The following is a 25,238-nucleotide window of genomic DNA, read 5'->3' on the forward strand; positions in this document are numbered from 1 at the left end:
AGAGAATAGGGAAAGGACTTTTAGAGGAAGCCCCACTCACATCAGATCGAGATTAAAGAGAATAACATATCTATTTAGAAGGGAATAAAGATCTTCTAAATTTATAAAGAAATAAGAGGGTAAAGGAATGGGATAAAGGGATAGAAAAAGGTGTGTAGATTAATGGGAATGAAATAAAGAGGGAACAACATTTGAAAGGCCATAACAGTCTTCTAAATTCAGATAAATACAAGAGGGCAGAGAGAAAGCATTGAGGGGAGAAGATAAAAGAGGGATCCTTGGAGGTGAAGTAGATTAAGTAATGAGAGGGCAAGGTAGTAGGTAGAAGTAAAGCAGAGGAATCTAGATGTATAGGAAATAAGAAACAAGCATAATAAAGAGCAAGAGTGGAATATAGTAGGTTAAAAAATGCAAGAGTAGTAATAATGATGAAGACAAAATTAAATCCAAAATAGATTTAATCAAAAGAGAAAAAAATAGAAAAACTATATTATATGTAAGCTATATTAAGCAATATAGTGTTAGATTATATAAAATAGCTAGGAAGTATAAAGTATTGCTAGGGTATAGGAAATGATTTGGATTTAGAAAAATATGGTAAGATTTGTACTTATGAAAGAAAGTGTTATCCATTTTCAGAGAAACAGAGGACAAACAAGCAAAGTATGGTCTTATGTAATATATGTGAATGTATATGCATGTGTGTGTGTGTGTGTGTATATATATATATATATATATATATATATATATGATTCGATATGTGTGTATATGTGCGAAAAGGTATATATGTATATATACATGTATACATATACATATATGAAGGTATGTATATGTATGTATATATATCTGTGTTTAACCATAACCTTTTTGGGGAAGGTGGAAAAGGGGAAAGATGAGGGGAAAAGAATAAAGTAAAAATTATATAGCAGAGAACAAAAGAAAACCTATAAGGAGACAAGGAAAAGATGGATAGTTCTGAACACAATGTGTAGTATTTATTATATATGTTGTCTTGAAATGGAAATTTAGTGCTTTATATTTTGAATTCTCTCATGTTTTGCTTTCCACATGGCAATTTTTTTAAATATATTTTGTATTTAAGTTTTAAATAAATTAATCAAAAATATACACACTATAATTTTTTTTTATTTAGAAATCTTTGGAAAATGAATTTAACCAAAAATCAGCATACAAAGAGTTTGCAGTCATATATTGATATTTTCAATCAAGTTCAAGAAGTAACATTAACAATCCCACAGTCAATCATATGAATTTGAAAAATGAACTTGCTATGTAGGAATTAACAGTTTTTAATTAGGCCAGTAGAGGGCATTTATCCTCTGAAAATGTAACCTGTAGCCATTAACTCCTCCTAAGTAGACAGAGATTGCAATAGTAAAAATTCTAGCAGCAATATATATATACTTTATTCCAAGACCTACAAGTATTCAATGCTTAATTAACACAATTCACACAATGATAGACAATTGAAGAAGCATTATGTAAATATCTGTCCATAAGTAGAAAGCTTAAGAGTCAAAAATTCCTAATTAGATATGGTCTGAATGATGTTTAGAAATCCACAGTGAGCTAAAATGCCTTGGATCATGTTCATCTTTGACTTTTTCAAAATTAAAAGAAAATATAAAAGATTGAATTTAGCTACAAACACTATCAAAAGATTAAACTAGAATGTTAACAAACCCCTTTATTTTGAAAAGACAGGATTTATAGAACACTAAACTCAGAGACCATGAGACAATAAGGACCCAATTTCTAAAGAATTAAATCCAATGCTTTTCCACAGGGATATATTATTTTGATTATAACCTAAGAATTGATAATACAAATTATTTTTTTCAAATGGCTTTTTAAAATAAAAATTCATAGTACTCACAAGATTTTTATTTTGTTACTATTTCGTTTGTGAATGAAAACTAGTGAACAATAACTTTTACTCTTGTATTCCTTTATAGTTTCCTTTAAGATATCCACACTTTTCTCCTTAGTATATTGGAGATAATCTCTCTCCCTGAGAAAAAAAAAGCATTCTGTTTAATTCTTGTTTTTACAAGCCATAGGAGTAATTTTATTCTGCTTTGAATTTAGGTATTACTAGTTAAGATGAAATGTGGAGGAAATCCTTTAGCAATTCTTTCTTAATAGGCACTATGATCACTAATTAGTTTTCTAACAATATCCTATGAGCTTAGAAATATTTGATCAATAATGATTTTGAATGGATGCTTTCCAGAAAGAGAGAAATTTAAAAAAAAAATTTTGAAGCCCAAAACTATTTATTCTCAAGCAATGCAGGGTCTTGGAAATCCCAATTAACTGAGTTCTTTTCTTCAGTGAATTTCAGTTTTTTATTCTACTGAGTTTGGTAGTAATCTGATGACTGAGTGAATACCTTGAGGTATTCAATGTTCCAAGATCTTGGGCCTATCAGGAAGATGGAAGTAAGGAAAAAAGAACAGGAGGAGAAGACAGGCAAAGTCAGAATAAGCTCAAACATTTTACAGTTAGGTGGAATCATGCTTATTTTTCAGTCAACTATACTTGGGAGTCTACAACAAGTTTCTCACTTTTCAAAAAAAAAAATGTGTAGGGTGGCTAAGTGGGAATATGCCTTCTTTTCAGATAGTTAATACAAAACATATTTCTTGCCATAACAAATGAAAATTCCACTGCCCCTTTGGAAAGAAGATAACAATGAGCTCTGAACAGGGGAATGCTGAATCAAAGGGTTATAGCAGTAAAGTTCAAGGATGCTTAAGGCACATGTGAATTGCAATTTGGTTATTAGAAAGTGAGCATGAACAAATGAGGAAACTGAATCCCAGAGACTATGAACTCTCATGGTCACTCTGAAAAGTCGGTAGTAGAGCTCAGGTAGACTTTGACTTATCAGTGCTAGAGCATCAAGCTATGGTCACAAACCATTTGGGACAAATTGCACTCATAGATCAGGATTAAAGAGTGCTTGAATGACTCTTGGAAATTATATTTTCATAGTGAAATAACAATTGTGGATGTAGAAAGGAAAGACAGGAAGTCAAAAGAAAGAAATCAGATGATCAAAACCTAGTAAAAGATTGAGGAATAATTCCATTTGAATTTTTTGTTGTTGTTGTTATACTTCCATGTTATTTTCCAATGACTTCTATACTGTAGTTTTTATAATCTTCCTGGGAGAATCTTTAGTAACAGAGACTAAAGAATAAAAAGGAAAAAAACTCTTAAAAGTGCTCCTTTTGGTATATTTCTTCTCATATAATTACTACTCTGAGTATTTGTGTACATGTCTTATCTTTCTAAATTGGTTGTAAACTCATCAAAGATAAGAATGATCTTATTTGTTTATGAATATCCTTCAGGGCTTATGTACAATGCTTTGGAAATTATAATAGTTATATATATAAATATTGTTGAATTAGAAAAAGGAGGAGTTTGTTCAAATTTCATAGCAGCTAGACTAAATCATACTAAAGCTCCTTTTTTTCACCTCAATCCCCCATTCTCAGCTTAGGTATCAGAGGAAATTATGCCCTCTTTTGTTTTTTTCCTGTTTTGCCCAACTTCCGGCAGCAAAATAAGCAGCATTTGGTGACTATAAAGACAACAGTTGCTACACAGGCAAGTAGGAAGCCAATCACATCCAAGGAGTGGTACTGGTACCAGGTAAGGTCATGGGCGGCAGGTCTAAGGTGCTTAGCACCTTTGTGACGCATTACAAACTCTATCCAGAAGACAGCTCGGTCTAGGGGTTTCACAGGTTGATCATGGTGAATTCTTGATAATCTCATAGCATTCTCTTTGTATCTAAAATGGAAACACATAAAACAGAAGAGAGTAAATCACTTTTTTTTTTCTTAGAGTATCTGCGAGAGTCATCCAGCAGATAGTTCTGGTTAGGGATGCTCAAGGGAAATGAGCATCTTTCTTAACTGTCTGATTCCCCTCACATAATTATTTACTAAAAAGAAACCAGGGAGATGAACTGTGAGCCATATTACTTATTATCTGAAACTCTGAAATAATTCTTTTTTCTCCTTCATCAAATGTTATGATATCAATTAAAGGTCATATGTACTTTAAAAAAAAAAAAAAACTTTTCTTCCTTTTCTTCCTTTTTCTGTCTCTGTCTTTATTTTCTGAGATTGTATCCCTATTTTGCTTAGGCTAGAAGTAAAGTGATCACTCAAGGATCGACCTCATTACTAATTAGCATGGGACTTTGAAACATAATCTATTTTCACCTTTGTCTAGTTCTCCCTTTCTTAAATAGCAAAACAGAAAATAAAATTCTTAGTTTTTAGTGATGAAGCATTTTAAAAAAATATGGCATATGTTTTATGAATCAGATGTGAAAAATCACCATGGATATGGACATCAATGTCAATCTCCTTTTTTAATCATATGGGAAACATTATGAGGATTAAGAAGGTCAGGCAAAAGAAAGGCAACATCAGCCCTGCACGAGTATCCGCAAAATGTCCAAAGACCTAGTAGGCTCTTATATTTGCTAGGTTAGATCTTCTGTGTATATATATATATAGAAAGATATGAAAATAGACAAAAATTATTGGTGTTGTGAATTGTACTTGTGAAGGGATGATAAGAAATTATTCAAGCAACTATTGCATTTGGAAACTTTTTTTTCCAAAGGGCTATTTTTTGTTTGTTTTTGTTGTTATTGTTGTTTTGCTAAGGCAATTGGGGTTGTGTCTTTCTTTCCTAGGGCCACACAGCTAGGAAATGTTAAGTGTTTGAGGCTAGATTTGAATTCAAGTCCTCCTGACTTCAGAGCTGGTACTCTATCCACTGCACCCCCAAAGGGTTGTTTTAAAAATTTTCTGACTCACTAATATTTTCATTAATTCAATTCATCACTCATTAAGTAACCATTATGTGTAATGTTCTATAAACATAGAGAGGTTCTGTAGCATGTTATAGAGAGAAGTAGGTGCCCAAATATAACAGCTGGATTTCAGATATCATATTCATTCATTGAAAATAAGCTCTTTTAAACCAAGTATAGCCAGGCACACCTGTAATCTCTGCTACTGGAGAGGTTTAGACTGGTGGATCACTTGAATTCAGGAGTTCTGAGCTACAGGAAGATTAAAGCCAATCAGATATATCTATTAAGTATTAGAAGAGATTTGGGCCTTCTTTTGTTTCCTGTTTTATCAAACTTCAAGCAGCAAAAACAGTCACATTTAGTGAAGGGAAGAAGTGGACAAGAGTGGGAATAGATTGTGTTAAAGTTCCATGCTAATTAGCAATGGGGTTGATCCTTGAGTGGCCACTATACTTCCAACCTATGCAAGATAGGGAAATAGTCTCAGAAAAGAAAGAGGGGGCAGCTAAAAGGCACAATGGATAGCCCTGGTCCTGAAGTCAGGAGGACTTGAGTTCAAATTTGTCCTCATATGCTTACTAGCTGTGGGATCCAGGACAAGTCACATCCCCAATTGCTTCCAAAAAAAAAAAAAAAAAAAAAAAAAGGAAGGAAGGAAGAAAAAAAACAGAAAAATAAGAAAAGAAAAAAGAAAGGAAGTATTTTAAAAAGTACATAGACATTTAATTGATAAAGATTATAGAATCATAAATTTAACCCCTCTCCCCCCAAATTTTAGAGACTATCTAATCTAACATCCTGAGAAAGGTAAAATAATTTGCCCAATGTCACAAGTTGTTGTTCAGTCATTTCAATCATGTCTAATTCTTTGTGACCCCATTTCTTAACAAAGATATTTTGTTTACCATTTCCTCCTCCAGCTCCTTTTATAGATGAAGAAATTGAGGCAAACAAAGTGAAGTGACAGGGTCACACTGCTAGTAAGTGTTCGAGGCCAGGTTTGAACTCATGAAGATATGTTTTCCTCGATCCCAGGGTTTACATTCTATAAGGATTCAAACTCTAGTTGTTTGATTTCACATCTAGAGGTTTGTTTCATGATACTAGTTCCTAGTAATAGCAGATAAAATTATCAGTGGTAAGAAAGCAGTGAATTAAAATACTCACGAGGGGTCATTGATGACTGTCTTTAAAGCATTAAGCATGTCTTCAGTTGTCATTGAGTTAAAGTCCACCTCAACAGCTGCTCCCTTGGCCTTCATGTGAGCAATGTTATCAGGCTGATCTGCAAACATGGGTACACCAATCATGGGAATTCCATGATAGATAGCTTCATAGATTCCATTGGTTCCACCATGAGTAATAAAAGCCTTGGTTTTTGGGTGACCTAGGTTAGAAATGGAAAGAAAAGGGATCTGTTTAAGTAAATTATGATGGATTTAGAAATTAAGACAGAATGGACAGTATGAATCATTGAATGAGGCTTTGTAATTAAAACTGGCATAAAAGTGGGATCATTTGGAATGTTGAATATGTTAGGAAAGAACACAAGGTAATGTCTTCATACTGATCTCTGGCTACAGTTATAAGTAATAAGTCAAGAAACTGAACATTGCATTGAACCATTTAATTAATGTTTAAAGAATGTATGCAGAAAGAATCAGAGAAGTCTCTTTTTCAGGAAAGCCCCCAAACAATTGCACTTCCTTTGTATGCATTTATCTAATAGAATATTTTTGTGGACACCCACTCTCCTCTATTTCTCTGATTACAAGAACACACAAAACAGGTCACTTTCAATTTTCTCTCACTTTAACCAACTCAATTTTTAGTTTTCATCTCAAACCTATGTAGCTAATTTGAAATTTTACCAGATCTGTTTCCTCTCTTTTTGTTGTGAATCACTCTTATTTTATTTCTTTCTCCATTCCCTCTCCCCATTTTGATTGACTTAGGATATTTAAAGAATTCATGGACTTAATGCTTAGAATAATTTTTTTTTTTCTAGAAGGAATGGAACCTCTCATAACAGAGGTTCTTAATTTTTTGTGTGTGTGTCATGGATCCCTTCAGCAGTATTGTTAATCCTATGGCCGCCTTATAAGAATAATGTTTTTGAAAGCATAGATCACAAAAGATACCAGTTATTTTTAATCACAATTATCAACTATTTTTAAAAAGAAGTTAAAAGTGCTTATCTCTTTACCAAAATGCTCTACAATTTTGACTTATTCATAGAATCACAGATTTAGAACTAGAAGGGATGTCAGAATTCATTTAGTCCTACCCTCTCTATTTTACACAGAAAGAAGATGAAGCCCCCCAAAACTTAAATGACTTACGAAGGTCAAAATCTGGCACATAAAAAGCCAGGATTTAACCTAGATACCTATATACAATATTAATTTTAACTACTTAGGTGTAAGAAGTATTTTTTTTCCCCACCATTGCAGATGATGACTTTTTTTATTGCTTAGATATAGAGTTACTTAAGGCTCATAGTGGTAAGTCACTAAACCAGATATACAAAAATAATATGTGTCAAAGACCAAGTTTGAACTTAGATCTTTCTGATTCCATATCTCTCCACTTATGCATTACTTTTCCAAGGATCTTATTAACTAGAAATATTTCATAAAATTAATAACATTTTTTTTTTTGGCACAGAGAATTTTCATCAATATTTCACTTACGAAAATGTTCTAGTGCTGACAATGAAAAAGTTTGCACAACAGATGGACAAGTCTCTAAAATCCCCCCCTTTTCTAATGGAAAAGAACTAAGAAGATATGATTTAATTTTGTACATTCAATATTTCTAGTTGATAGTCTTACCCAGAAGATCATTCTGGGGAATCCAGTCAAAGGTTCTGGTATTTGGACCTAATGTGGCTGGCTTCTTTCCTTTGTATCTCCATAGGACCTTTTAAAGTAAAAGAGGGGAAAATGTAATATGAGTAAAATCATAAAACTCTTAAAATAAGAAGGACCTTTAATGAGAATCTAGTCCAACTCTGTCATTTCTGTAATTAAAAGAAATGGGCCCCAGAGACAGTATGTAACAAGTACTTTCAAAACATAAAATAACAAAGCTACTTTGTATCTATCCTTTTAAAGAAATTTCATAGACATCCTATTAAGATTATTACTATCATACCATTCCCATTTAATAGATGAAAAAAATAATAATAACTGATGGGATGGGGGTGGGGAACCAACACAGAATTTAAGATACTGGTTTAGAATATACAATATAATTTATTTTATAAAAATGTGTTCTGTGAGGCATTCTAGCTCTCAATTTAAATTTAGAGCTGCTAAGGACATATATATATATATATATATGCACATATATATATATATTTGGTTTTAATGTTTATTGAGAGGTTTAGTTATATTTACTTCTTCAGGAAATGTTTTATTAACTTTTTTTTCCCCTGAGGCAATGGGGTTAAGTGACTTGCCCAGGGTCATACAGCTAGGACGTATTAAGTGTCTGAGATCACATTTGAATTCAGGTTCTTCTGACTTCCAGGCTGGTGCTCCGTCCACTTCACTACCTAGCTGCCCCAGAAATGTTTTATTAACTTTATCCAATTCATCAAATATGTTATATGTGTGTAAAACATGTGTTTAGGTGCTGTTGAAGCAAACAGGATTTTACAGAAATTTACTAGTGGGTGCAATACATATCCAAATAAGCAAAGACAAGGAATTAAAGAAAAAAGAAATACTATTTTACTAGGGGAGATCAGGAAAGGCTTCACAGAGAAGGGAGTCCCTGAATTGAGCCTATAAAGAAGATAAGGATTAAAAAAAAAAGATGATGGAAAAAGACAAGAGATGGCTTATCTAAAGTCATGAATAGTAGCAAGACAGAATTCCAAGTTCAGGGAAAAGTTAGAAATTTAATTTGGCTGAAATTTAACATATGGGAAGGTAGAAAAGTAGGCCACACTAAATCATGGACAGCTTTAAATGCCAGACTTAGGAGTTAGTATTTTAGAGGGAATTTTGGTCTGGGGAGTAACATGATCAGAAATATGCCTTAGGAAGATTATTTTGGTATCTGTGTAGATGATGAATTGAAGAGAGATAACATAGAAACAGGAAAAATTTAGGAATAAAATGGGGTGCAGTGGAAAAATGTTGAATTAGTTGAAGAATGTTGAACTGGTGTTATGTGACTATGGACATGACTCCTATGAAATGAGAGTAATGCTTGCATTATCTCCTGCTGTGAGAAATATTGGAATAAAATTCATTCTTTGTAGAAATTGAATTATATGTGACAGCCAATTTCAGGATTCCTGTTGCAATGTCAAAAGGAATCACAAAGTTCTAAAATCTCAGATTTAGAAGGGACCTCGGTGATCATTTAGTTCAATTTTTATCTGAATCTGTCTTCTCTCCAGTTTTCCTGATACTTGTCAGCTCCCCTTTGCTTGAAGAACTCTGATTCTTCTACCCTCCAAAACTCTTTGTTCCAATTTTGGCTTTAATTATTAGTAAAAAAAAAATATTTTTCTTACTTTAAGCATCCATTTCCCTTTTTGCATCTTAGTCTTATCATCTGGGATCAGACAGAATTAAGACATAGCTATATCTAAAAACTTTGAATTTTAGATCTGGAAAGAATCTTAAAAGTCATCTTTCATATTACAGAAGGGGAAAATGAGGCCCTAGTTCTTTCAATCCTCATTTATTATGTTTCAGAGCCACAAGTCAAGTGCAGGCAATAATATAAAATGAAAGGATATCAATAAAAGTAATATTTATGAAAAGAATACATGGACCATTTTGATTAGGGCAGAATAGCATTCAGCATTAAATGATTTTCCATCCCATTGTGTCTTAGAAAAAGTGGGTATAGCTAAAACTAATCAGATGTCTGATTGATTCTAACATTTTGCATTTGTAGAGATTTTTTAAAAATGTTTTTATATCACCCATATTTTCTCCCATATTCTTTCTTCTTTCTGCCTCTCAGAAAACCATTTCTTCTAACAACAACAATTTAAAAATAAAGAAATAAAGGGGAAAGAGGAGGAGAAAAAAGTCAACAGAACAACAGACCATAACATTGAAAAAAATCTCACATTATATGTAATACTTTCTGGACTAAATACCTTACTCAAGGTCATAAACTAGTAAGTGTTTGAGGTCCTGACTCCAGGCCCAGTGTTCTAGCCAATATGTCTTCCAGTTGCTTAGGGTCAAACAGCATACATCAGAGTAAAAACTTGAACTCAAGTAATATGGAGTCCAAGTCTTTGAAACCACTCCAAGTGACTCTCTAGTCACCCTCTTTCTGTGTATAGAGCTTTGCAGTCTGATTTCACATATATTAGTATCTATACTTATGTATAATGAATTTTTAAAATATTAGGGTATAAAAGCTAGTGGAAATGATCCTTTAGAAATAAGGACAACTAAACCTTTATATTTCAGTTTTACTCCATTTTAATTTTTTATATTTATTTTTATTTATAAAATGTATAATTTTTTAATTATAAAAACTTTAATTATAAAACTTTCTCAGTTCTAACAAACTAAATGTTTATTGCTGAGTGAAGGAGAGAAACATACAAGTCACTGAGAGAACAAAACAAAATCGAACCTCAAACCAACAACCTCAAATCCACTTAAGCCATTAAATAACATAAAAGGAAAATAGTGTAATGATATTTTTCAGTGAGGCTTTGTGGCTAGTGTAAAGAAGCTAAGTATTTTATTGCTTGCAGCAAGGTATTACAAAGGCAGAAATGTACAAAACTGCTCATCAGCTACACTCAGGCTTTTAAGTGTCATATTAAGTTGATCAACATGCAAACTAGGATTTGAACTCATACCTGAGAACTTTCCCACCATGATTGCACTGAGAATGAGCCCCTCATCTTAAAATGAGGTAATGAAGACAATGACAAACTACTTCAGTATCTTTGCTAAGAAAACCTCAAAATGGAGTCCCAGAGAACTAGACACAACTGAAAAATGGCTGAAAAAATATATACTTACATAAATGTGTGTGCATGTATACATACATATAAATCATGTGTGTATGTCTCTCTGTGTGTATCTGGTTTGTACATAGCTATTTGAATGTTGTGTTTCCCAATGAACTGTGAATTCCTAGAATGCACCTTTTTTTTTTTTTTTTTTTTTTTTAATGTGTATGTGTGTGTGTGTTTCTTTGTATCCTTAGCAGAGTGTCTGGCACATAGTAGACATTTGGGCAACTTTTTTGTGTTATAACAAAATAACTATTGAGTAACTGAGGAGAGGAAAGAATAAAAGAGTAACTTTTAAAGACATATTTAAAATACCTTTAGGACTTTTCCTAGCAAACTACAGGGCTGAGTATAATTGATTGGTCTGAATTTAAAAAAAATATCCCTACTGCTATAAGTTTTTCAGAACTGGCAATCTAGCAGCTACAATCTGGTTATAATACCAGCAAAGAGCAGGAGATGGTAGGAAAGAGTACCTGATGTTCTATGCAGAGTCAGAAGAGAGCCACTGAGACTCTCTAATTCACAGGATCACAGATCTGAGGTTAACAGATTGGCTCTTTTTGCAGATGAGGTACCTGTGGCCCAGGTTATGGATAAATGACTTGCCAAAGTTACTGTTTTAGTAAATGACAGAATGAAGATTTGAATTCACACTTGAGGACTCTTTCTACCACATTGCACTGAGAATGTGCAACATAGAGACAAGACCTAAGAGAACAGTATGATAATGCTGAGCAGAGAGCAGTATGATAGAGACCAGAGCAGCAAAGAATCCCAACTCAGTGGAGAACAAAATTTAGCCATTGACATCCTCTGGTGACATCACAGACTCTGCTGAGTTGGGGCTATGTGTTGCCTCAGCTATTAATGTAATCTGGCTATACAAGTTCTAACCCTTCAAGTAGGATAATAATGCATCAGGGAAATAGTCTTGGGTTTAGATGCAGGGAATTTCAGCCAGGACTGCAGCCTGATACTTATTTGACTTGGGGTAAGAAATGTAACTTCTCAGATTCTCTTAAATTGAAAATCTGTGTGTCTTTTCACTTATTCCTTTGTGTGTGTGTGTGTGTGTGTGTGTGTGTGTGTGTGTGTGTGTGTACACATATGTTCTCCTCACATATGCTCTAGGTATATGCTTCCTAGGTGTGTGCTCTGCTATACATATTTCCCATGCCATTTAAGTTCCCTAAGGCAGTTCCATTCCCTCTTAGTGACATGGTAACCTGTAGAAAAGCATTTTTTTTTTTTTTTTTTTGTAGAGGAGAAAATATTTTTGTCACTTATCTTCCTATGCTTTTAAACTATTAACTTTAAAAAAAAAGACAAAAACAAAACAAAACAAAAAACAAAAACAAAAACCTTTGAACTACAATGTCCTTAGCTTAGTTGGCAAAAAAGGAACACATTGGCTGATTTCCATGAACCACAGTTTTTAGCAAATGCTGACTCACTACGACTAAGGCAAACCACCAAACCTCTCTCTTGCATATTATATAATATGTTTAGTAGGACCCATAGATGATGAAAGTCTCTGTTATGACACTGAAAATGGTATGTGAAAATTCTAGAATGATACAAAATGTTTTCAGTAAAGAGAAACAGTTTCTAAAAACCTATTAGGAGGAAATGTTTGTTTTTAGAAACTGTTTCCCTTTACTGAAATATAACAAAATATACTCTTTTTTTAAAGGCTTTTTATTTTCAAAATATATGCATGGATAATTTTTCAACATTGACCATTGCAAAGCCTTGTGTTTCAGATTTTCTCATTCTTCCTCCATCCCCCCTCCCCTAGATGGCAAGCAATCCAATATATGTTATACATCTTAATATATGTCACAATATTCTAAGGTGTTATTACAACATCTTAGATTTATGTTAGGTCCAGAGAATGTAAGTAGATTATAAGTAGATTGTCTATGGAAATAAGAAGAGATGTATAGGAATCCCACAGATGAGAAATCCCAGAAGGGCCCTGATCTATACTAGTGGATATAGCAGTCACACTGATAAGATCACAAATCCATCAATAAATTAATTTGCGAGTACCAATCGATCAACAAGCATTAATTACACATCTATTATATGACAAATATATATGTTACACGTGATGTGACAATCTTTTTCCCTGTCAGTAAGAAGCTATTATCAGATAATTCCCAGACTGTCTAGGAAGAAACTCTTTATCATCCCCCATTGTTCATCTCCCAACATCTAGGTATCTTCAAATAACCTTTTAAGATATTGATGAGCATATCTTTAGGCAGGTCTGGGACCTGTTCTGCCAGATGCACTCCATCTAGCTCTCCACTCCTTCCTCTGAGTTCCTGACTTTACTTCTCTAGTACACCTGAGAAAAAACCCTAAAGCTATATTTTTCTCTATAAAAGTAGTGCTAAGGATGAAGATCTTTGCTAAGTTCTTTCAGGACTAAGCCCATCATAGTGCCTTCCCTCTAATGGTGTCTTTCTCTTTATTCTGGCTAATTCTGATCAATCTAACCTTCAAGTCATGGCTTACTCCCACCTCATTTCCTTTCTCCTAGTTAATCATGAGTTCCCCTGAGGAACTTGTCTTTTTCCTTGCTAACTATCTGCTCGCCCAACTCTATTTCATATTTACCTTTTCTGGTTCCACTTCTAATGCCTATTTCATCCCTTCATTTTGTCTGTAACCTATTCCCCTAAATAAACCTGTCTTTTGTCAAAGAGAATGACCGTTATGAATTTGTCACAGGTTTATTTCAAACTAGGTATTGCTATCTCAACCTTATCATATGCACAAATAAAAAGAATGAATCCTTATGCCCAAGAAACTTGCATTTTAATGAGATGGAGGAAACAACAAAAATAAATAAATAAAATAAATACAAAATTAATATGAAAAGAATAAATTCAAATAAATAAAAAGCAACTACTAACACAAAGTAGTCAGGAAGGGAAGGCAATGAAGAGATAATCCAAAAGATGTTACTTGAATTGTGTCTAGAGGAAGAAAAGAAACTCCATTAGGTGAGTATGAGGAAGCAGAGCATTCCAGGCTTGATGGAAAGTGAACACAAATATAAGAGATGAACTGTTATTATGTTAGGAGCAGAGAAAAGAGCAATTTGATTGGTATGTGGGATAAAGACTGATTTACAAAGAGGATGGAAAAATAGGTTGAAGGTAGATTGTGAAGGCTGTTAAAATCTAAGCAAATACATCTATATTTTTACTTTAGAGATGGCAAGGATCCAGTTCAGTTTAATGAAAAAAGGAGTTATATGGTTAAGGAGTTAATAAGTTTAATATGATCTATGGTTAAGGAAACTCATTATTGGCAGCTTTTGTATGTCAGAAAGTTTGGAGAAGGAAGAGCCATGAGGAAGAGTGACTAATTAGGAGACTACAGATGTGTTTTATCAGAGAGGTGATGGGGCCTGAAATAGGGTCCTATGAGTAGACAGGTGGGGGAGGTTTGAGGAAAGAAAAGAATGTTTGTAATACTTTCTGTGGGCAATGAGATCAGAATTTAATTAGGGAGGAATAAAAGGGTTAACTTGCTACAGTGGAAGCCTATTTGAATGTGGATAGTATGAATTTATGATGTTCCCAGTCAGTATAGATGTGAGATTTCCCCTCATTATTATTCATATCACATGAATAGAAGTTGGGAAGAAATAAATAATGAGGCTAATTAAGGGCTTTTGTTTGGCAAGAAATGAGCAGTGATAAGAAAAAGGAAAAGATGTCCAAGAGTAGTTGATGATGAAATGTTGAATTGGTTATCTGTATGATCAAAGAAATTATCACAATACTCAGGAACTTACCTTTACAATTTTGTGCATATTAAGAGCAGGAGAAATATTTCAAGTCTGAAAACTTTGAAATCTACATTTTGAGTAATTCTAAAAGCTATTCTTTTTTATACTCTTAAGCGACTGAATTGGGGTGATGGCAACATTACAGGATTATAGAACATTAACTAATATACAAATTACCCAATTATAACAATGAGAAGAAACTTAGGAGGAGAAGCCCCTGCTTAGAAAAGCCTGATACCAGTGTAAGTCTCATCACATCATGATCCAGAGACCCATGGGGCTAAGGTACACGTGGATTCTACAATCTGGATTGTTTTTCTCATGATCGTGTCCTACTTTTACCATCTGCTGTGTCAGCACCCATTTGTTTCCAGGTTATGTAAGCTAAAAATTGTCCAGGATCCTTGGAGAAAATGCAGCTCAAGCTAGACGGTAATAAATACTCTAAATCAACTATAGGAGTTTGGTTCTTTTTTTTTTTTTTTAAACCATCAATAATCCTTTGCAATAGTAGAACAAGAGCTAAATTTAGTAGTCACATGCCTCATCTTGTTTCCTTAAAGTTTAAAACTTTAGAAAATATTTGAGGACCCAATTTATTAGAAGTAAAATTTATTATTAGAGTCTACTCAATTTATTTAAAAAATCTTGCTAAGAGCATGACAATCATGGAAATGCAGATTTGCATATGTTTAACCTATATCAGATTGCTTATTATCTTGGAGGGAGAGAAGGGAATAAAATTTGGAATACAAGGTTTTGCAAAGGTGAATGTTGAAACTATCTTTGCATGTATTTGGAAAAATACTATTAAAAAAACTAAAAAGAAAAGAAAAGAAAAGAAAATGTTGCTTAGCAAATCCTTCTTTTAAATTTCAAATAGTCAAGGCAACAGGAGAGTTTTCTTCTTTTTCTTACCTTCTGTGGAATCTGGGCAAGAGCTGCAGCAATCAGGTTACTCTTTTCATCCGTTAGGTTTTTGACCATTGACCCAAGAGAAAATACCACAATACCATGTTCCCCAGAGCTCTGGACGAATTTTTCCATATCCTGTAAAGAAGAGATTTATGATCTATCAGATGGAGAAAAACACCATTAAAAAAAAAAATCAATTCAACCTAAACAAGCTAACAAATGTTTATGCAGTAACAAGTCTATATTAAGCATATTCTTTTTGTTTTCCATTAAGACTATACTCTGGCTTCTCAAAGTAGGCTAGCTTGCTGAAAAAGCTTCAAATAAGGGCCTCATGCGGCCATTCAAACACTTGTCTAGCTGTGTTTGCAGAGGTTCACTTTCAGAGGGTTTACTACCTTTGATTACTGGTGATTATTATTAACCACAGCAATTCAATTAAAACAATTCAATCTGTCAGTCTATTTAGGTATAGAGAAGCTGCTTGTAAAAGGGAGCATCAATACCTCATGGGAAGTATTGACAAACTATATAAAAAGCATATGAGACTCTAGGAACATAAAGCTCAGAGTTGGAAGGAACTTCAGAAATCATCTAGTTCAATATGGATCTGAAAAGGAGTCCAATCAGGTAAGTCAAATGGTTATCCAGCTTCCTTTCTCTAAGATGTATATACTACGTGGTACAGTAGACTTGGAGTTAGAAAATCAGGAAAGTTCTGATTTTAAAACCAGTTTCAGACACTTCTTAGCAGTGTGATCTTGGACAAGTCAAGTAGCCTCCATTTGCTTCAGTTTCCTAATCTGTAAAATGGGGATAATAGCCATCTATTATCTACTTTCAGGTTTGCTGTGAGGATAGAATTAGATAGTATTTGTAAAGTGGAAGCTTGAAACTAAACATAGAGCACACCCACACAATAACTGACAGATGACCCAAACCATGATATTTAAAGAACTGTAACAATAGAATTAAAAATATGATTAGGGCTATCTTGTTTAGAGGGGTTTAACCTACAATCTATGAACTTGTATTTTAAAATATATTTTGATAATTCCATATATACAGAGAAAGAGAGACAGACTAGTTCTCCTTATCTTGCTCAGGCTAAAGGAATAATGGCCACTAATAAGCCAATCATACTACTGTTTGGTATGAGAGCACTGACATTCTCTGTTTCTAATGTGGACCAATTTGTCCTTCCTTAGGTAGTCTGGTGGCTCTCTCATATTGGTAGCAAATTTATTATGGACACCAAGAATTCTTGAACTCAAACAACTCCCTAGACTTCAGCTTTCCTTATAGCAGAGATTACTGGCATGTGCTATGATACTCATCTATTAACTGTATTTCAATAACATTTGTTTCTTTATAATTAATTCTTTTATTTTTTATGTATTTAACAACATTGTTCAGAGAAAGTATCCATCAGTTTTATCAGACTGCCAAAAAGATCATGGTAGAGAGTGTCCTCTTATATAAAGATTTCTCACAGGCAGAGTTCAAAACTAGTTATGATTGTTTTCATTTCAGCAGGGCATAGTAAAATAATATATAGTAGAAAAAGCCATTTGAAGAGTTAAGGTTTCATCTTGAGTTCTGCCTTTGTTATTTCCTAACCATATTACCCTGGGTAAATTATTTACCTTATCATCTCTTCCCCCAAGGAACTAAGCTCCTATTGCTTATATTTATTTTGTGATTGTAAAAAGTCCACAGATCATTCTTCTTGGCAGAGAAAATGGGAGCACAATTAAAACTAAGCAATCATCTTTGATTTTCATCCCATCCATTTTAACTAGTAGTCCTATACCTCTTTATATTCCCTAAGAGGTAGCTAGATGTGTGGTTGATAGAGAATCAGGGGATGTGAGTTTAAATCTAGCCTGAGACATTTAACACTGCATGTATTATTCTGGGTAGTCATTTAACCCCAATTGCTTCACCAAAAAAAAATGAAAGAATAATAAGTTATGTTTTCTTTATTTCTCCAATATATCTAATTCCATCTTTTTGTTAACTTTGAGAATTCTGGTAACTTCAATTTGAGTTTCAGCATTTCTGAAATTATTCTTACACAAATGTACTATCTTTTTCTATTTAGCCTATTATCCTGTTATCTGCTTTTTTTTTTCATCTTCTGTACATTTCTTTAAAAAAAAAAACTAAATTGGTTCATATGCTGCTTTGAATGACTTCTCCTTTTCTTAATTTCTCACTGTCCCTCACCAACCCTTATTCAATCAGTTGTCGAGTCTTATAAATTCTACCTATATAGCATGTTTTTCATCTGTCCCCTTCTCTTTTCTCATAGATCCATCTAGTTCCTAGATCCAATGTAGTTCAGATCTCTATCACCTCTTATCTTAACTACTGCAACTGGTGTTCTCTTTTCTAGTCTCTTTACTCTCTAATTGATCCATTTTCCACAAAAGGAAGTGATATTCCTAAAACAGAGATTTGACTATGTTGTAATGCTGTTTAAAAAGTGGCTTCCTAGTTTCTTTAAAATAAAATGAAAATTTTACATTTTGATATTCAAAGTCTTTCACAATCTGGTCTACATTTCCAGACTTCATCTCTCTCTTTTTCATGTACTCTATAATTTAGCAACTATATATAAAGTCCAAGAGAAAGTGATGTAAAACTTTAAAAACATGTGTGGTTATACACATTTCCTGGAGCCCTTTAGATATCTCTCTTAGATAGGGTTCAGATTTTTGTCTGTTTGTTTTTCTCCTGAACTTTCTGTAGAATCATCAATCTCTGTGAAATCTGTCCTTGACTCCTAATGTAGAAATTTACATGACCTGTTCTGGAGACCTTGCCAGTCACTCAAAGGAAGTCCAAAATCCTTTGGACTTTCGAATGTTCACAGGAGGAGATCTATGGCAAGGCATTTTCTTTCTCTTCAATAGATCAATTCTCTCCCTTCTTTCTACCACCACTCAAGCCTTGACTTCTGAACTGATTTAATATTTCATAGAAGACCCATATGTGACCAAGTCTCTGAGCCAATCAAAACAAGTAGTGTAGTGAGTAGAATAATAAACCTAAAGTTAGGAAAACTTAAGTTCAAATCCTAACTTGGACACTTACTAGGTCTATGATCTTGAATGAATCATTTAATCCCTGTCTACCTCAGTTTCTTTATCTATAAAATGAGTATAATAATAGCACCCACTTCCCAGGGGAATTGTAAAAATAAAATGAGCTAATATTTGTAAAGCACTTAGCATAGATCCTGATACATAGCAGATTCTATTTAGTTAAATACCAAATATTATTATTGTTGTTGTTGTTTTACATAGGGAGGTATCTAAATCTTGTTCAACTTAATGAACTCTGATAAATATATCAGAGTATAGCATTTTATCATTTAGTTTAAGTATTTCAGATAATTTTCCACTTCCCATCTGCATCCAAATCCTTTAAAACCTCTCTTGGTAAGGGGAAAATCAATTAAATATCCATGTCTGTCCATATTTATCACATCTATAATCTCAAACCTTTCATTCTATATTTAGGAGAAGGGAGGAATTAAATTTTCTTTTTCAATGTCTCCACAACTGTAATGCATATACAATACAAAGAAAATCAGACCTCTATCCACTTTAGTTTCCTCCACTGTAAAATAAGAATAATACTGGCACCAACTCCCAGAGTTGTGAGGATAAAGTGTGATATTATTTGTAAAGCACTTAGCACATTATCTGGCATATAGTAGATATTTAATAAATGCTTGTTATTGGAGCAGCTAGGTGGTGCAGTGAATAGAGCACTGAAGTCAGGAAGACCCAAGTTCAAATTCGATACTTAACACTTCCTAGCTGTGTGACCCTGGGCAAGTCACTTAATCCCAATTGTCTCAGCCAAAAAAAAAAAAAAAAAAAAAAAAAGCTTTATCTCTCTCCCCTCTTTCCTTTTGTGCATAGAAAACAGGCCATCTTTGAAGGAGATTAAACTTATAAAACCATATGATAGGCTTACTTCAGGAAGAGGCTTGGCAGGTTTGCAGTGGAGTCCTCCAACAAACTCAAAATTTGGCAAGTATGGACGAGGAAATTCAAAATCCCAGTATGTTCGAATCAGCCACATTTCAGCTTTTCCCATAGTTTCACATAATGTGGTGGGTCTTCCTAAAGGAAGAAATAAAAAAGGAGTTAGTTCTGTCATGGATAGCTACAACCTCCTTTGATGTGCCATGAACCCTTTTGGCAGTCTGGTGAAATATAATGTGGATTCCTTCTCAGAAGACTATTTAAATGCATAAACCAAAATACATAGGAAAATAAAGAAAAGCAATTATTGAAAAAAATTGTTATCAAAATCAGGTTAGGAACCCCTGCTCTAAGCTCAACTGAGGATCTTCAATTTCTAGGAAGGTCTCCAAACATTTAGGGACTCACAGTGTTCAAAGATACCATTCTCAACCTTTTTAATGTTAGTGCCTCCCTCTGAAATTATGGCCAATCTATGCTGCATATATCTGAAAATATCTGCTAGCTGTGTCTTCTCAATTAAACTGTTAGCTCCTTGAATACTGGGACTGTTTTTGTCTTTCTTTGTACCTCTAGACCTTAACACAGTGCCTGGCATATAATGGACCCTTCATAAATGTTTACTGACTTCACTTGGTGGGGTGGGGGATGAGGGAGGCGAGAAACAAAGTACTCATCCAAGCAATTTTTGTCAGGGTCATATGCAGAGTCACTTTTGCTCCTTAAGAGGAAAACAAGAATATTGCATAAAAGGTAAGAAAAAGTAGCAAAATCCAAACCAATATGTATAGTCACTATTGAAATAAATCTACATTTTTTTTCACCTCAAACTATTGGAATCATGTCAACTTATAGATAATTCTCAAAGGTTATTTAAGACCTTCAATTAATTGTCTCTGCCTTAGCTTTCCTAATTCATTTCAAAATGCTTTCTTTTTCAACCTTCTGCTTTAGTAGATTTTGTTCCTCTGAAGTATTTGCCTCATTCACTCATTGTTCACATCTTTGAGTTTTCATCCATGCTATTCCTGTCACCTAGGAATAATAGGATCATCCTTTATAGCTCTAGAGATAGTGGCAATTCAGAAGCTATTTTATCCAATTTACAAATGAAAAAACTAAGACCCAGAGAGATGTCAACTTTCCTGAAATTGGAGAAGTAAGAGGATTGGACAATGTTTCTCTGAGATAACTAAGCTCTTTGTTGATGTTGTATATTGAAAATAATTTGGTAGAGTAGGTAGTACAAACATTTTTATACTCAATTTATCGATGAGTCCAAATGGTTAGCACAAGGCAATCAGTCTATAAATGTCAAGGATAGGGCTCAGATCTAAGGAATTAGTCCAATTCCCCATTTCCCATCAATCTACATCCTACAATTCTACTTAAATCCAATTAAGGAATGTTTTCTCTCATGTAGCCTAACATGACTAGTTCTTTTCCATAGTTATCATCCCCTTTTATTAGATCCTCTAGGTATTTGTCATCCAGCAACAAATATAAGGCACTTTCTTTTAAGTTATCTTGAAATTATTCTTTACTTCTTCAGTTATTTGCCACTACTTTTTTTTTGGTAGAGAAGTGCACATATTTGAAAATGATCTGATCAATCTGACATTAAATAATCGAATCCATCTGATCAAATGTATAGTTCACAAATCTTCTGAGTGGGGTTAAAACAGATGAGAAGTAATCGGGAAAGGTTTAACAAAACAAACAAAAAGACTATATACAGCATAGATCATGCTAATTTGTGATTTTCTAAGTTGTCAAAGGAATCCATTTCTATTTGAGTTTGACACTTATTGAAATCCAAAGCTCTCATATCATGGCCAAAAATGATCGAAATGTGTGTGTGTGTGGGGGGAGTCTGTCTGCAGTTGGGCATTAGCAACCTGGATTCTTCTTAGCACAATCAATTTTCTGGCCTCCATCTCTTTCATTTTTTCTAATTCCTGATGTCCATATTTTGCTTCTATAGACAATGATCAAAAAATTAGGTACATGGATGGGTATTCCTCTTACATATCTGACCGTTTCTTCTATTTTCTTGGGTAGGTCTTTATTCAGGTTATGACTTTTAAACCAAAACTCAGTCCTGGTCCCTCTTCTACTCTTCTGCTATACAATATCACTCAGTGATTTTATCAGCTTCCGTGAATTTGGTTATCATCTTTATTCAGATGATTCATAGTTCTATTCTTGCATCTATTTGTGCAGTTCTAATCTCCTTTTTGGCTGCTAGTCTATTATCTCTAATTAATATTGGACATTTCAAAATGGATGTCTTATAGACATCTTAAACTAAATATATACTAATGATTGATCCCAGGGATTATTATTAAGTTCATTGGACAAGATTTTTTTTTCTATTTGGTCTCCAGGACCACTCATTATATATGATTTAGAGTACCAATCTGGCTTCTATCTTCCTCACAATCTTGCCAGATGTCCCACTGGTTTTCTCTAATAGTAGTGTTTTCTTTGTGCTATTTTTCCTTCCTTTTAAAAAAAGTGTTTCTAAGAGTTTAACTCCCTTTGAGATGGGCTCATTCTACATGCTTCCTATCTCTGCCTTTGTTTTATTACTGTGTAAAGAGAATTAGAGCCAGAAGAGAACATAGCAACAATCTAATGCAATTCCTTCTTTTATTATAGTCATGAAAACTGACATCCAGAGAAACTGACTTGACCAAGTTTACATGGCCAATTAATGGGAAATGCAGGACTAGAATCTAGACTCCATGTTCCATTGATCTGGGATTCCTATACCATAGTGCTCTTAACTTCAGCCTGCTCTTCAACCTCTGCTGGATTTACTCAACTTTCTCCATTAAAGAATAAATATTCTCACAGCTAGCCTCTATACTCTAATAATCTGAATTCCTGTGGATCATCACTCAAATTCTTCACTCCCTATTTGGTTTCTCATTCTTATTCTTCCTGAACCCTTCTACCACAAAGTTTTATAATAACTTCACCCAACCCTTCCATTTATCCTCTAGAATGCTTGTTCCACAGATAATAAACTCCCCTTTATCTTAAATAATTTCCTTCCCTACTTCTTATTGAAACCTGCTTTTCCCTGATGACAGTCTCCGTGGCCCCTCTTTCTAGTACTGGCTGTATCCCCATTTCTCTTGGTTTGCTGGTCAAGGTGGAAGAGTTGGAATTGCTACTTTCAGGCTCTCACTCCTACCTTTCTCATTCAGTAATACCTCTTCCTTTGAAGTTCATATCTATCACTCAATCAAAATTCTGGTTGCTATTGTCTATAAATCCCCAGGGCGCTACCCTTTTTTCCTCAACTAATTCTATATATTGTGCATAATTTTTCTCTCCTTCTGAATTCCTTCCCTCAAAATAGGGCACTTAACACACATTCTGACTCTCCTTAAATACCCTAAACATTTAATTCATCAACCTACTCATTTCCCATGACTACCTCAGTCATACAAAAAGATGGCCAGTGCTTAACCTTGACATCAGCCACAAAATTTACCACTTCTGTTTTTAAGAAGTTCAAAATCCTCTCCTCTGACCTTGTCTATGACTTTCCACCTCTTCCTCTACTTCCCTTACAAAATTCTACTCTTCATTTACACACTGATGTTCAATCATATGCCTTTCAATAATTTCCCAGGCTAGGTTCTCTATGCTAGAAACATTCTCCTTCCCCTTTTGGCTCCTTAATGAGCCAATTAAATTCTACATTATCCTCCTGTCTTTAATCCCTCCTCTATCTTTTCATAACACTGATTTCTCTCAGTCATGTCTCTGCCTTGGACCACTTATACTTGTCATCTTGACTTGTATACATATGCTGTTGAACAAAGATGGAGAAAATCACATAACCATTCTGACTGGGTGCTCTACAAATTGTGTTACAAAACTTCAATTGGGTCCTCAATACTGCTAGACAATCCTCCCTTATTAAATCACTATACATCTTTCCATAGTGATTTTCCCAAAATTTTCATTCCTTCTCAAACTTCTTATGGATTGTCTTCCCCACTTCTCTCAGCTGATAACCTTATCTCATATTTTAAAGAAAAAGTCAAGGCCATTTGCCATGGGCTCCCTCTTGTCTTCTTCATCTCAGATACCTTCTGCCACTGTCTTCTCTTTCACCTTTATTTAACTTGATACCAATACTCAATACCAAGACTAATGCCTTTACTTGTTCAACTGATCCCAGGTCATCCCATCTACCCTAACAGATCAACCCTTTCATGATTTCTTAATTCTTCCACTTATTTTCAATCTCTACCTATCTACTGACTTACTCTCTTTTGCTTACCAAGCTACTTATGTCTCTCTCATTCTAAAAAAACCTTCTTTTAATCTTTCCATGTGTTCCATTATCCAGTATCTTTTCTCTGAGCTAAACTCCTTAAAAATATCCTTTCACAATAAATTCCTCCATTCTCTCCAATTTTCTCTTCTTATCTTTATAATCTGGCTTCCAATTTTTAAAAAAATTTCACCAAGTCTACTTTCTGTGAAGTTACTAATGATTATGCAGTTTCCAAATCCATAGGTGATTGTTTTTTTCTCAAGACTTATTCTCCTAACTCTCTCTGTGACTTTGACTTGGGGAGTGTAGAAGATGGTAGTTATTATTGTTTGCCCTTCATGACACCAGGGAGGTAATGCTGTGACATGCAGGGGAATTGGATTTAACTGAGGAAGGGCTGGGCAAGATGCCTGTCTCACTTTCTTGTCCAGAGCCATCTGGGTCTAGTGGCAAGATATAGCTCAAGATCACTAAAGATAGCCCTGAATAAAATGGGAGATCTTGGCTATTTTTACACTAAGATATTCAACAGGTCTCAGTTTGACTGAAGCAGCATCCATTCAGTGATTAAAAGTAGGTAGCAATTTAGACAAAGAATCTCCTCTTTCTCCTAGACCAAACTCCTCTCTCCCCCAAAAATGAATGAATGAATGAATGAATGAATCCGAGAGGGGAAAACTCTCAGAATTTCTTGCCAAAACAGAAATGACTGCTATTTACATTCAATCTGAGTCAAACAGGACTCAAATAATGACCAAATGGGGTGTGACCTAGGACCTGTTGTAGCCAATGAAAATCAGATTGGTTTTGGTTTAAGACATTGTCTTTAAGAAAGAAATCTAACCTGTAAACCTCAATATATGTGAGCCAGATATAGTGGTACATATCTGTAGTCCTTGTTACTGGGGAGGTTGAGGTTGGTGGATTAATTCAGTTTAGGAATTCTGAGATAAAATAGGGCCAGAGCTGATTATGTGTCTTCACTAACTCTAGCATCAATATAATGAGTCTCTGTGATTAAGGGAGGGAATAAGGGACACAGGCTACTTGAGGATGAACTGGCTCAGCTTAGAAACAAGGCTTCTATGTCAATCAACTAAGGCTCTGACTCATGAGTGGCCATGGTACCTTCAGTTTACCACTGAATATTCATATATCATAAGAATAGTCAATATCAAATGAAAAAAAAAAACAATCTTGCTCTCCTCCAAATCATGTTAGTTCTTACTTTTATGAATCTATTTTTCTGCTCTAAAGATTTAGCTCATAAAGTATCAGTTATATAAATTTTAGTTAACAAGTCATATTCTTAAAACAAATTCCATTCTTCATCA

At 34.1% G+C, this 25,238-nt stretch overlaps 1 protein-coding gene across 13 annotated transcripts in view; it reads right to left on the minus strand.

Annotated features, from left to right (window-relative positions):
- Positions 1–1,126: 1,126 nt before the first annotated feature.
- Positions 1,127–25,238, minus strand: part of LOC141546724 (UDP-glucuronosyltransferase 2B17-like) — a 75,672-nt gene continuing 51,560 nt past the window's right edge. For all 13 annotated transcript variants that reach the window (XM_074274717.1, XM_074274715.1, XM_074274716.1 and 10 more), the window contains 5 exons: positions 19,594–19,742; positions 15,607–15,738; positions 7,702–7,789; positions 6,035–6,254; positions 1,127–3,825 (listed from right to left, as the gene is read on the minus strand). In XM_074274717.1, coding sequence (XP_074130818.1) covers positions 3,546–3,825; positions 6,035–6,254; positions 7,702–7,789; positions 15,607–15,738; positions 19,594–19,742 — 869 coding nt within the window. In that variant the 3' untranslated portion in view covers positions 1,127–3,545. The remainder of the gene's footprint in view (positions 3,826–6,034; positions 6,255–7,701; positions 7,790–15,606; positions 15,739–19,593; positions 19,743–25,238) is intronic.

The sequence above is a fragment of the Sminthopsis crassicaudata genome, chromosome 6 (genome assembly GCF_048593235.1).
Source record: "Sminthopsis crassicaudata isolate SCR6 chromosome 6, ASM4859323v1, whole genome shotgun sequence".
In the NCBI taxonomy this organism is placed as follows: Eukaryota; Metazoa; Chordata; class Mammalia; order Dasyuromorphia; family Dasyuridae; genus Sminthopsis; species Sminthopsis crassicaudata.